The sequence below is a fragment of the Triplophysa rosa genome, linkage group LG24 (genome assembly GCF_024868665.1).
Source record: "Triplophysa rosa linkage group LG24, Trosa_1v2, whole genome shotgun sequence".
NCBI lineage: Eukaryota > Metazoa > Chordata > Actinopteri > Cypriniformes > Nemacheilidae > Triplophysa > Triplophysa rosa.
In genome coordinates this window covers 7,607,819-7,622,461 of record NC_079913.1, presented here as the reverse complement: position 1 = coordinate 7,622,461, position 14,643 = coordinate 7,607,819, and the positions used below count along the sequence as shown (strand labels likewise).

The 14,643-nt window shown below is 40.1% G+C and overlaps 1 protein-coding gene across 2 annotated transcripts; it reads right to left on the bottom strand.

The window, feature by feature from the left end:
• Positions 1–28: 28 nt before the first annotated feature.
• Positions 29–3,267, bottom strand: si:dkeyp-38g8.5 (uncharacterized protein LOC568385 homolog). 2 transcript variants are annotated; one of them, XM_057324339.1, is made up of 6 exons: positions 3,141–3,267; positions 2,391–2,524; positions 1,930–2,078; positions 1,646–1,739; positions 1,392–1,479; positions 29–972 (listed from the first exon to the last, which is right to left on the bottom strand). In XM_057324339.1, the coding sequence occupies exons 3-6, from the start codon at positions 2,051–2,053 to the stop codon at positions 250–252; spliced, it is 1,029 nt and encodes a 342-aa protein (XP_057180322.1). In that variant the 5' UTR covers positions 2,054–2,078; positions 2,391–2,524; positions 3,141–3,267; the 3' UTR covers positions 29–249. The 2 variants fall into 2 exon arrangements, with proteins under 2 accessions (XP_057180322.1, XP_057180321.1); XM_057324338.1 differs by lacking the exons at positions 2,391–2,524; positions 3,141–3,267 and having other exon boundaries at positions 1,646–2,041.
• Between the last annotated feature and the right edge of the window lie 11,376 nt (positions 3,268–14,643).

Below are 14,643 nucleotides of genomic sequence, written 5' to 3'. Positions count from 1 at the left end.
ATCTTCAAAGACATCAAACCAACACTGACAGCTTTCAAAATGCTTGTTTATAACGTGTTGACTTGTAGAACAAACACAGCGACAAATATGATCAACTATAATGGATGTAACTCATAACTATAAATCATAAGTCAATCACTGTAGAATAACACAATACATTTTTGGCAACAGAAAACAAAATTTTACATCGAACAAAAGGTGTAAAAAAGTTGGTTACGTCTGTATACGGTCCTGTTTATAAATTTGGTTTCAGAAGTTTTCGATAAGCTTTTCAAACAGGTTGAGGAATTTCTGTCTTCTCTCTAAGGATGCTGGTTCCATGACCAAAGGAATGGTGTTGTCAGTTCCCTCTGGATTGTCACTCAATTCCAACGTCTCCCCCCCTGTCGAGGTCCCATGCTGCTGTTCTAAGATAGCTCGCTCTCGCTCAAGCTTTGCTCTTTCTCTATCTAAAATTGCTCTCTCCTTTTCCAGCTGAGCTCGGATGTACTCCACAGATGCTCTGTCCCTCTCCACAGCAGCCTTCTCTCTTTCCAAAGAGGCTCTGTCTCTGTCCAACGCTGCAAGTTCTCTCTCCACTCCTGCTCTCTCTCTATCCAGGACCATCTTCTCTCGTTCCAAGACCATCCTCTCGTATTCAATGGCGGCTTTGTCGCTCTCCAGGATGGATCTTTCTTGTTCCATCTCATCCCGGTCTCTGTCCATCTCCCCTCTGTCTCGCCCCATCTCCTCTGACATTATGTCATCCTCCTCGACGTACAGCTCGATCTCGCTTCTGTCCGGCTCTCGCGCTCTCTTGCTCCGTCTGCGCGTGGAGTTGTTCGGGCGATACTCGCTGTCATCGCCCACCGAGGAAGTATCAAGAGTTACTTCACTTCCTGCCAGTCGACCCTCCATGGCATCGTCCAGCAGCGAGAACCAGGGCCAGTTGGTGGGGTTCACCGAGACCCCAGGTGGGGGATTCTTCATGTCCTGAAACACACAAGATACACACGTGAATATTTTATGACCTGAAACTCATTGGGTTGTGAGGTTTGCACAGGTTAAAAGGTATGAAGGCAAGGTTTTGCATAGAAATCTGTATACTGATATTTCTTTATGTAGTCAGTATTTGAAGGCAGTATATGGGTCTTTTTCTTCCTATGATATCCCACAATCCTGTGTGTGGTGTAAAGGATATAAATGGTGTCTGATGGAACGGTTGACAGGGGTTTATTTTTATTTTCTTGTTTAAATTGGTTCATTCAAAGTATGAATCAATAAACAGTCTGTGTTTACAAACTATAAATTTCACAGTTAAAGAACTGACATTTACAGTATATGGTATTTATCATCCATGTCACTAAATTACCCATATTTACTACCTTTTTAATTCAAAATAACATTTGTACCTTATACTTCATTTTAAGGTTTTCCCATTTTCTCCTTGCCTGGCTGGCAGAAATATCTCTCTGCAGACCCAACTCCTTCAGGATGGCTCTAGAGCACAGAATGGACCATTTTCCACATTTTAACACAGAGACTAGTGCTGGTCGTAGTAAAACATCTACAGTATACATCTGTTTTAGTTTGTAAACTTAATGCTAATGAATGAACAAACGAGTGTGCATGTGTAAGTGTGCACTGGGGTGACTGGTTCCATTACCTATATGCCAGAGTAGAAGAATTTCTCTTCCCAGTGAAAAGTGAGTCGTTGGTCACACGCAACTTCACGAATCTAACAAATTCTTCATTTGACACTTGAAGCACACACACACACACACGCACACGCACACACACACACACACACACACACACGTTAATAACGCATGGCACGTGGTTTGTAACTACCTGAAATTCACGGGGTGAGCACATTGCTAAATTGGTCATTTAGGCCAATAAATGTGTCTTTAAATGTTCTATATTAACATCAAACGACATACTACTTACTTTTATAAATGTATTCTGCATGATCTGGGCCATCTTTAATATCCTCAGAAGGACTCTGTACAGTGTAGAGTTCGTGGTCCATACTTAACTCTGTTGTCTTTGAGTCATCAAGTGCGCTACTCATGGCGCTAGTGCACCAGCGAAGAGCACTAGATGAGAAAATGGAGGCTTACGTTTTTCTGTTGCTCGTTCATGGCGGCCTGCGTGTACTTACCGCCACCTAGTGGTTAGCCCGGATGTACGCGTTATAAATATTACGAAACCTGTTTTAATAGGTTTGTTTAAATATAGCAATTTATACAGTGATAATAATACATTTAAAGTTGAAACAGACAACAACACATTTGTAGTGAAATCATAGTTTATATTCGTAAGGGAGGATGCAGATGTTGTATTAAGTTGCAAAACTACATGAACACAGAATTGTTCCTTTATAACTGTAATGAAAATGCGCATTATACCTTTCAGGATATGCTGCTTTAAAAAAAATGTATGACTTTCAACGCCGTTTCTTAGTAAAACTGTAGTTTCACAGTAGGGGCGGTGATATCGAGGGACGATCGACACTTTAATCCACATCTGTGAATGGTGATACCTGAAACATACACAGGAAATAAGGAAATAAAAGGCTACATATTTTCTTCTTCATTAAGTAACGTTAATATGCTAGATGTACGCACTGTCGTGGCTAAATGTCCTGGTAAAAAGTCTTTTTATAGTTTTAATTTATTATTTCTAATAGACTAAAATGCACTCTCAGAGCAAAATGGTCAGTGGAAACACGTCGTAGATTGATGTAAATTAGGGGGTAGTGAATGGCCTGTCTGAATGGTTTCCTAAAAACGAGACAATTTTTGAGACTTTATAAGTTGAGAAACATGGATTGTCTATATACATTTATTATAATAGCCCCTTCGGTCCAGTGCCATATAGTCGTTCGACTGACCACTGCGTTATTTTCATAATAAAGCCGCCCATTGTCACCTAAAAGCCTCATAAATATGCGTATTTTAAATGCGGTGATAAGCACAGCCATTCCATCACTATCGGCCTCGAAAATCATCCCGTCGTTGTGTATCAGCTGTCTTTGTCTCAAATCGGCACATGTCTACTCAATGAGCAGCATGCATCGAGGGTATTTTCCCAATGAATTTCTCGCACGATGTCACAATAAATTCGACAACAAAAACGTTAGTAATCTCGATACTCACTAAAATGAGACTCGATGTGCCCTCGGTAATTTTTACGTTATCACTTGTCATGTTTACAAAGCCGCGTCCCGAAACTGTTGTTCCAAAACGGTTGGACTAAAACCGCTGGCTGTGCTGTATTGTAAATGGCGGTGCAAGAATACAAAAACGCCCTTCGGTGTTGACAATTCAGTTTGCTTTACCGACTGTTTGTTCGTATATAATATCAATAAATCGTTCACCGTATTTTGTTTTGTACTTTATAGAATCCTGTTGGCAAATTATTAACGAGATTACGGATACGTTTCAATAACAAAAAAATATATTTAAAGGGTCTCTCCAATACTGAGGTGGCAGTAGAGAGATCTGTGAGCGATTTCAAATGCAATGGCCTACCGCCGAATAAGACAAAGGTGAATGCTGATTCGCTGAAGAAAGATACGTCACTTCCGCAAGTTCCATAAGTACGCGATGCAGACGTTATCTAGCCACATTTTTCTTTCGTTGGAGAAGAGGAAGCAGCTGAAAGTTTTGTCTTTAGTATTTTTTAAGAAAACGATTTGGAGTCCTTCATTTTATTCGCGCCGTGATACTTGGATATTTTGAACTCTTTGGGTAACAACCGACATTTTTCTTGTTTGGAATGTACCTTGAAATCATGGCCATGGAAGGACGCTATGAGAAAGACATGAGCACAACATCTATAAATAAGAAGTGGTCGAAATCAAAGAGAAGAACATTTATGCGCACGTATAAGGGGAATGCCAATGCCAGAATATACGGTTCTTATAACGAGAGGAGACAACGGATCCGCTCGTGGTCAGCACGGAAGTTTCAGCTGTGGGCAGATTCTGTCGAATTATCTACTGGAAATCAAACTTCTGTACCCCCTGGTGCCATGGCACCAAAAAACACTACACAGTACTTAATGGACCTTGTTTACACCGAGCAGTTGAAGGTTTCAATGGAGGCGTATGATGTAAGGCCTCTTTTTACAATGCAGAGTCATGTTCCAAATGGAGGGAACATCTCATCTTCAGACTTGGGTTACGTCAGGTCTTTAGACTTCCAACAAAGAGACTTCGAGAACGTTTTCTTCAGGAATGAAATCTGATGATGTGGTCACCGAAACCTGACTTGTTTTCGTCGAAAGAAAGCCACGACGCTGTGATCTTACCATAGACCGTAATATGTGCGTGAACATTACGATGCTTTTGTTTCCCCTGTACAGTGTCTTGAAATGCTCAATATGTTTTATTGACGATATTGTGTCAAGACTTTCAGCGTACAATGTATGAATTTTCCTTTGAATTGAATGTGGTTTCATTCATCGGCTCTCCTTGTCTCACAGCATTGCGCAGACTCCAACACAGGGAGGCCGGACGCACTGCGTCACAGCTGCGCGATGACGTATGCAACGCCCGCCCCTAGCGTGGTCATCACCACGTGGCCTGCAGGTAAAACCGCTTCACCCTTTCAGGTGTACGTGGTGTAAGTGCCGAAAACGTTGCAGTAACGTCGTAATATAATTTCTGAAATGTGCATGCACTGTTATACCATAGGAAGCATGTGTGTTTGAGAGACTTTTACAGGTTTGTTGATCCTCCTCGGTGGCTCTCAGCTGTCTGTCCAACGCGGTCAAAGCCCATGGCTTCCTCATCAACAATGTTGGGTAATTTTACATGTGGTAACTGCTAAAATAATAGTTTAGAAAATTTGTTTAACTTTATAAAATTCTGTGGTATGAATCATTTTTTGTGAAAAGCTTTTAATATTGTAAATACTGGTTGTATTAATTATTAAACTATTTTGTTTACTGCCAACCATTGAGTCAATTTTTATTTCCCCATTTAAATAGGTTACTTTTTTTTTTCAGTTGAACAACGGAATAGAAGAAAATGGTACACGTTAGTAATGGCATGCATCACAGAGGGAGTTATGCAGAATTTGACCAAAATTGGAAGGACACTGATATCAGCTGTTGTTAAATGGGTTGCAGCTGGTCCCATTTGCTCAGATGAGGACAGAAATACAAATACAGGAGATAATTGTAAAGTTTAGCAACATGTTTTTGTGGTAAACAGGGTCAGTTTGAAGTATTTTGAATTTCACAAAGTCCCTAAAAAACTATAGAAGGCCAATGGCGTCTGTTACATTACATTATGAACCATCTAGTCTGACATTCAAACGATTACATAATTACGATTTATAGTGTATTCTGGCTCCCATTTCATCAACACATTACCCATATAGACCCACACATCATTGTGGGTTCCAGTAAAACCAGTATACGGTTTAACCATAAAGTTAAACAACATTTGAATCCCCTTACTGTATAAAGGCTTTATGCTCATTGTATGGGATATCAAACAACCCCCAGCACTTTTATTAAAATACTTGAAATAAATCCTAGTATAGTGTTGGTATAAATATCAAGTTAACTTTTTCAAGGACATTTCTGAGTCCATACACGATTAAAAACATTCCTGAAATACTGGACAAGATTAATAAAACCATGTGGTGAGGGATGTGTGTAATAGGTACACAAAGCACAACAAATGAAATGTAAACAGAAACTGCTGCTCAGCAGTTCCTCTAATTGTCTCGCTTGGTATATGGTTGTTATATGCACAGGAACACGTTGTTCCTTTCCTGACTCACAGCTCTGTTTTTGGCACAGGACGTTATAAAACACCCATGTGACCAACAGGTGCACGCTTTTAATTATTTACGCCTCCAGGTGGCGCTAATTGACCACATTAAAGTAAGCTTGAAGTCCTGTTAACAGCAGCAGTCGTGTTGTGTTGTAGTGTTGCCTGTTATTTGTAAGAGAGGCATGACGAACGTTTCAAATTACACAAATATGGACATACACCTCAAGAAAAGCAAGGTTGGTCTGCCTCTTTCTCCACGTTTCTTTATTTTCCCTCTTTTTTCCCCCCAATAAACTCATCTGTCACCAGATTCATTTGAGTATTGCAAGTGTAATAGATGGTGGGGATGGACCCTGGCCCGATGTGTAAGAGATCTGAGCGTTATGATTGATATGGACCTCTCTAGTGAGGCCACACGTCCAGTCTTGATTGGTCCCCTGCATGGCCTTGCGGGAGGGTCCGTCTCTCCGCAATCCATTTGACAGATTTTCTCCCATTATTCTGACAAGCAAAATTACAAGTATAAATTGCATCTTAAAGGGCTTGTTCGTTCATTTTAGAAGATATGTTTATCTTTAATCCGCACCTACCCTAAGACTTTATTTCGAAACAATTCATGCAGGTGTGATAAGGTTGTAGGCAAGAGTTAGATTAAAAAGTAAATTATTTTAATACAATAGCACAAACATAATAGCACAAATCTCTTTCCCTCACATAAAACAACTTGGGGTTTACTTTATAATAGTATCTTCACATAATCTTAAACTCACTACTGGTTTAATTAGAAAACTACATCGTAAATGTGTGCCAGAAGACCCAATTCAATAAACAATTGTGATATGCAATCAGAAATAATCAGAGAGTGCATGCATGTGTGTATAACAAATAAAACATTTTTTTAAACGTTTATAGTCAACAGCTAAACTTTGATATAGATTTTAGTAATAGAGGCGGCAGCATGCCGGTTGTCATAGTGACTATTAAAGGCTTATTCGCCTCTTTTCAGTGAGTGTTTATGTACAACAATTAAGATCTTGTAATCATATTGGGGTGTGTAGCGACAACAACATGAAACATTTTGAAATCAAAATGTAAGACACTGGTAACCAGTAAAGGAGTTTGAATGCTGTAAGTTTTTTATAAAATTTCCATTGCTTTTAATGTAATCTTGTATTGTTTGTCCCACGTTAACCATTTGTTTTATTGTTTTGACAGATGTTCTGGAGAGAACATTAAAAAGCTTTCGTGAACCAGCTGTTGAATGTTTGAAGGTTGTCTTTTAGTCCTAAGGAAAAACACCTCTAACATAAGACAAAGGTTAGACTTCTTCCCCTCCACCTTTTCACTTTTCTTCCTCTTCCGGTTATTTTAAAGGGCCTCTCTACATTTGCATTTTCCAACTTGGCAATGGAGGTTTTACTAAATAATGCCTAATATCCACAAAACCATAGTTTTGTGAAGTCTGTAGTTTTGACCTTCACTGAGACAGGAAGAGACAGGTGCCTGTGGCGTTGTGTGTGGCCACACCTATGTGAACTCTGTTCAGCTGGAAGAAAAGGTCAGTGAAATGTCATGGAGTCATGTTCTTATGAGCTTGATCGGACTTGATAAAAGCAAACCTGCTGTTCGGCTTATCCCACTGTACTTTCTGACATCCATTATAACCGCACTCACAGTGTAACTGGTCCAATCAATGTTGGTCTAAATGTAAAATGTGATCACTGCTTGATCACACTTCGTTTTGCTAAATGGTGTTAAACTAAAACACGAATACTTTTACTTTGAATTGTTTTCTTGTTTGAGAAAGGTATAAGGATTAATTGACCATTTTTGATCTTAAACTAACTTAATGTTCATAGAACTTGTATAAAAACAATGACACTGTTGTTCTAAATGTCAGCACAGTGCCAATGTCATGTGGTACTTGGCTAGGTGTACTGATATTTTGCACTGAAAACATTTGTGGCGCTGTCTGTTTTAAGGTTCTACCTGGATTTCTCCAAAAATAAAAACAACAACACACAGCTGTGACAAATGACAAGTCCAGGCTTGGGTCAGCTGACAAATTGATATAGAGCTGAATTCTTTGAGCTCAATATTTTGCCTTGACCTAGTTGAGGCCCTAAAGCCTCCTTTCCATGACCATTTAATGAATTTCTGTACCGGAAATAGGCCACGGGTGTGAGGGGCAGGGGCTTTGACGTGAGCGTGCGCTCTTCTGGGAGCATCCCTCCCCTTCAACCTTGCCTCATTAGTCTAACTGGGCAGTTGCAAAGATGTTGTGTCACATCTATTTTGGGCCCCCAAACTCCAAAGTGCCCCTTCAACTTATCTTTCTGCATTCTCCATTACCCCCTCGCCACCCATGAGAGATTGCGGAAGGTATCTGATTGGCCCCTGCCCTATCGTTGTCAAGGAGACACTTCGGGAGGGAGGAATCGGACTCTGATGCGGCTCGTTAACTGTGTCAAGGACGCAACAGCCGAACCCGGGACAGTTCATCTGTGAGAGGCCTGAGAGCGCGACACACATAGGACTCGACCCATTAAAGCGGTACTTCAGGCTTGAATCCAAATTTCCCTCTGTTTTACTCATCCTCAAGGCATCCTATGTGAATGTGACTTTCTTCTTGAAGAATAATGCAGTCGGAGCTATAACACAACGTATCCTTTTACTTCCAAGCGGTAGAATGGGAGTGAATGGGGTGCAATTTTTTGAAGCTCCAAAAAAGACAACGGCTCGACACGGCTCCGTGGTTTTAGCAAAGGTCTTCTGAAGTGAACCGATACGTTTGTTTAAGAGAAATATCCATATTGACAACGCTATTAATGATAATGTCTAACATGCGCTGCAGGCGAACGAGAGGCTTGTTTTTTACGCTAAATTGTGGTGGCGAAAGCTCCCGCCCAGAGGAGGCAGTGTTTCTATTGGCTGAAAACAAAAAATGCTGTATTCCTCACAGGATGTTATTTTTACCTTTGATCCAAGACCATTGGAACATTTCAACAGTTCAAACAGAAACAGAGGTAAATGTCAGTGCCCTGCTGAGACCATTTACAGCTACCCGTTTACTTTAGTTTAGTGTCACCGCCAACATTTAAGACATGAGAAAGAGTTTCAAATGAATGAATGAGTTTGACATGGATGCCAGTCATTTTCTTAAAGGGACAGAGTTCACTCAATACAAAGATAAGCTACACATGTGGTTAGTTTGCTAGGGCACTTCTATGAACACGAGAAGTGACGTAATACATTAAAAAGTGTATCAAAAGCCATTACAAAGTTAGCCCTGAGAAAAGCTCTATCCTTTTAAATGACAACTGCTTTTATTTTTGTTATCCTATGCAATAACATTCTATCAAAATGCAAAAACGTTCAACGTTCCCTGGAAGTTCATATGAGTATGTCTACTCTTAAACATCAGTGAAGAGACACAGCCATAAAGAGGGAACTAAATGTATAATTATACGATTTAAAAAAAGGTAATGAGCATCTGTTAAATAAATTAAAATGTAAAAAATTCCGGCATTTTATTTGTCCTCTGTATGAGCCACGATTGAAAATTGTTTGTCTTATGTTCATGTTGAAGGAAAATAAAGTATAAATAGCCTAAACGCAGACCCTGGAGTCTCTGTATGCTCTGTGATTCATATCTCGTCAGGGAAGTCAGCCTCGTTAACCTCTACATAATTACCCAGTGCTGCAGCACAGACCCACAGCATGCCGCTCTCGCAGACTGAAACAAGTCAGATGGAACCGCTTGCCTTCGCAAAAGCCAAGGTTTCCATATTTCATCTGATTACTTGTATTTGAGCTCCCACTGATTCTTATTAATTAAACCTGCAAGCCGTAATTTTGGTAAAAAAAATAAAACAAAAATCTTGAGCAATCTTGTTCTTGAGCAAGTACACACAAATCAGTGTTGACAACTGTCTACTTCCCCCGATTCGCAATGGTCAGCTTATAATAATGATTTAGAATTTCAGCTGTCGGGTACGATTTCGTGGGAAATGTCAGTTTGACATTCGGCATGTAAAGAAAAGTACATAAACTATCCTGCCATTTTTATGGTTAGCATAGATGGCGTTACAGATCGCTTTTACTTACATCTTAATTTAATTCACTTCGGATGTGTAATTTTTGTCACCAACACCTTACAAATAATGTTCGTCTTAAAACAGAATCCGAACAATCCACGTGTCTGTTGTTGGATGTTCAAACAGATAATCCCGCCCCCAAACTCACACCATTGGTTGTATCAGTGTTGATGTGACAAGATGGTCACTATGCTCAAACGAACAGGAATGTTAGACCCAGGTGTTTATGCTTGTCTGAAAAATCAACTTGCGGATATCTTGATTTTCTGCATAATGGGCCGTGATATATATTTTTTAAAGTGGAAAAATATGACACGTATAAGTTTGTCACAAATTGCCTAAAATGATCTTTTAAATGGTCTTGCCAACCGTGTAACCTGTAAAGCATCAGGCATCTAATTCTAAAACATGTAAGCGAGTGTGCGTGTCACATCCTTGTACCTTTTTTCCTCTAGTCCCCGAGTTCTGTCTTGGTGATGTGCATTAGAGTTTTTTTTTTATCTCTCCTTACTGTTCTCTTTCCATTCGGGGACATTGCAGAGCCTTGGGAACGGTTTCCATAGCGACCGCAACTGCAGACAGGAGAGTGTGCTGAGACGGGGATGTGAATGCACTGGCAGTCTTGTCTCATGTGGAGCGCCGGCCTGCCTCCTTCCTCCCCTCTCATCTGTGAAATGAGCTGCTGTTTTTTAGTTGAGCTTTTTTCTCTCTCGGCTCGTGGCAAACTTACTTGTTTAGATCACTAGGTTGCATGTCTATCATTGTCTGCAACGTGCAAAAGCGTGTGTAAATAACTTAAAGGGATACATTTTTTGTTCTAATATTGCATCAGGGGATAACCAAACAGGCTAATCAGTCTTTAAATAGGGTGTGTGTTCTGCTTTTCCTGTGTATTAGGAGGTCAAACTAAGATTAATAGGTCAGCCACAGGCTTCATTTAAAGACAGCGGGCGATTATAGCCAGTCAAACACTGTCATTTTAAAGTGGTCATGCTGTTTCCTCGGATGAAGTGAAAATGGGATCGGAGGGCAGTCAGCTGCTGTCCTTTATGGCACTGAAATGCTGCACTCCCCATCATGTGACCTTAACATCAGTGAGAGTCTGCTAGATTTAAGATGGACTCTCAGGGGAGATACACGTTTTATAAAGGTTAATGCAGGTCTAGGCATAATTTGTATAATCTGAGAAAATGTTCCACTGCCCTTTAGAAATATGAACAATATTATTTCTAGATGTGGAAAAGAGAAACTTACTTATTGAATGCACACAACACCAACTTTCAAGCCATATCAATGTTTTTAACATTATTCACAATATCCTTACCCAAAACCCAGCCCTTACAGAAACCTGTTGACAAACTCAGTTCTGCTAATTTGTATTGGTATTAATTGGTTTGTGACTCTTTGGTAAATTCGAACATCAGCGGCCTTTGGTGGGTCGTGAGATTGCAAGGGTACGAAATGCCCAGCACATCTATAGTCAGTCAATTTGTTTTGATGCACAATAGAAGAGAAATGCATAGACACATTTGGGTACCCATATGCCGCCCGCCTCGCCATTTCTTTATTTGCAGCAGGTGAAGTGAAGAGGAATTGGCTTCTGTCAATAATGACTTAGCAGCAGCTAAATAATGTCGTCTTTACACAGAAATTTAATCCGCCACAGAGACGCCTTAACTCGCCTGTGTAAAGACGCCATAAGACTGGAATGAGGTCGGAGAGAGAGAGAGAAACAAGGACATAACTGCTCCGTCCCACCCACCTCAAAAGTGCCATTTCTCACATCTGCCAACACACAGCAAACTGGCCCTTGTGTTGCAGTTCTGTTTGACCGGTGTCACAATTGTCTACCGGTGGAGTTTCTAAATAGTTTTTCTTCCCTCGACACAGAATTGATCAGTTTTGAGGAGGATTGTAAGGATAGCTGTGAGGTTTGTGAAGCTGGTTGTATTTCAGAATGAATCTGTAATCTCTAGACGTGAAGGTCAGTTTAGGGCTGCTGTACAAAACATGGCGGCGAATTCAATGGATGTAGGCCTGCTCTGTATGTAGATATAAACAGCTTATTCTAAGGTATTACAAACTTAATGGTTCATTACGTAAGGTCTTTATACACCTCTGAAGAAATAGTTTTGTATATTATATTGTATTTCTGTCAATAGATCTGCCTAAAAATGCTGTATTGTTCCTTTAAGTTAAAAGAAATGTCTTTCATTTTCACTATGGTTTCAAGGGTCAATGTGAAGTTAAGACTAAAAAAAAAATGTACGCTCTGTCTAGCTGTGCCATTATAAAGCCATCTTTACTGGTGGTTTGTTGTGTATATATACAGCACTGTATCCACAATAATCTTGAGAGAAAGCAGTGCAATACAGTGAAATACGGTTAACTATTGTATGTGGTTATTCTATTCTATGCACTCAAACTTGCGGATTTCCTACAAGTTTGGTGATCCTTGTGTTCCTTTTTGGAAAATATGATTATATTATTTGTACACAGGAGGTACAGGATACAACGATGCTTACTTAAATAGAACCCTCAAATATTTTTTCACTTATATATATTCTTTTTTTCCTGGATATAAATTTTACCCATTTTTTTAATGGTTAATTTTGTGTATATCCTATGTGCTTTTGACTTTTAGGGCCAACTGTATTATTTGTAAATGTATTTTTTCTTTTGCATTAAATTGCAAGGTCTGTGTCGGCATCCTTTTCTGGGGTTCCGGTGCGTCGTGACTCACTCACAAATCTCTTTCTGCCAGACCAGAGCCGTGGGCTCCGTTTAAAATGTTCTGATGTCATTCAGACTTCCGCTCTTGTGCCAGACTTCTCATTTCGTTTAATGAAATTGATTGATGTGCTTTCTTATATAAGCATTGTCAATTCATACCTTGGGGGATGTTATTTTTGGCGTCCGAGGCTTTGACCCGTCGCCACATCTTTGAGGACGTTGATCATCACTCGTGTGCGTAAATGTGCCAGCTAGCCCGGCTTTGGAGCTGGATCAAGGACACTCGGAATAAATCTAAAGGAGGTGTCTCTCGCTCTTTCTCTCCTTCTCAGTGGCGTTCGGCTTTCATCACATTCCACCCTCCAGGGGGCATCTTTTACCCTTAATGTCCTCATCTAACAGGTGTCCCATCTGCCCTAAAAATACAATACGCCTGTTGCGTGCAGGAAAATCTTAGACTAAAGCCGCTGGGGTGTCGCATTTCCGTCCCGGAGATTTCCATTGCACTATCACGATGGACCCTGAGAGATGCTCTTTTTTCTTCTTTATGACGCAGTGTTTCAATTCCATTCCTCTAACACATCTCTGCCATCTAATATTTAAGGACCTTGTGGAGTTAGAGCTTTGTGTCCATGTGTGTTAACTTTGAGGTCATCCATACGCTAGTGCACCCCATGTACTGACCAAAATGTTTTTTTGTTTATATTCATGGATAACAAAGCATGGTTGCGTGACAAATACTTTTCTATTTTTTCAATCAGGCCTATCAATATGTCCTACCTAAAGCTTACTTTTCAATAGGAAATACGCCGACAATGCAAAGAAAACTGCACTCTTGAATCCATATTATAGTTTAAGGAGCACACATTCGTCACTGTGTATTGCTGTGATCGAATCTTATCTTTCTGTTCTCCTTAAGCTCACAAGAAGTTGCACTTTTCCCACACTTGACACAAATGCGAGTGTGTGTCACCCTCATTGTGGACCTTGTCTCATCTGTGTTGTCTCATCCGTGTTGCACAATAGCATGAAAGGTCGCTCGAGGTGAGGGGTGCTAACAATAGGTGGTCTTAGCACCCTAATTTGGAGTAATTCTTGGAACGCCTGATTGAAAATGCAGCTTCAGCAGTCAAAGTGGATGGAAAGTATTAGATTGGAAAAGAGATGGGGATGGAGTTGTAATATTACTTGGCGATGAAGTAATATTACTCTCTTTTCCCGCAGCACCCAACGGTATTGTACTGAGAATCCCACCTGGCCGCCTGCCGAGTTGACACGACATTTCTGTAAGAAATGATTTGGTCTGTCCAGGGAGGCGTGTCTACATCCATGTTCTGATCAATGCTATTATTGTTATTATTTTAAATCTCTGAACATCCTTGATGGGGGATTTGCTAAGGATGAATTGCAGCCAATGATGAGTATATTTATTGTGTTTAAGCACAATTCACTAAAGAAATTATGGAAATGAGGTAACTGGCACAATTAGTGCTAAATGAATATGCACAATGCAATTCCCAGGATTACGAGGCAGTTGTAGGCAAGTGCTGAGCTGTGAAGGATGCAGTAGACTATGACGATCTTGCATACTTCACTGCGGCTGTATTGCGTAGCTCCACGACTAGAATTAAAGGGATAGTTCACACAAAAATGAAAATTCTGTCACCATTTACTCACCCTCTTGTCAAGGCTGTATGACTTTCTGTCTTCTGAAGAACACAAAAGAAGATCTTTTTGGAGAATGTTGGTAACTGAACGGCGGTACCCATTGTCTTGCATTGGTTTTGTCTCCATACAATATAAGTGATCGGGGAACCGGCGTTGTTCAGTTATCAACGTTCTTCAAAATATCTTCTTTGTGTTCTGGGGAAGAAAGAAAATCATACAGGTTTGCAATGACAGGAGAGCGAGTATACGATGACAGAATTTTCATCTTTTGGGTGAACTATCCCTTTAAAGAGTTGGCTCCTATAATGCGGAAAATGTCCTCAATGGCACTACAATAGCATCATTTTAGAAATAACCTTAATAGAATGTGTA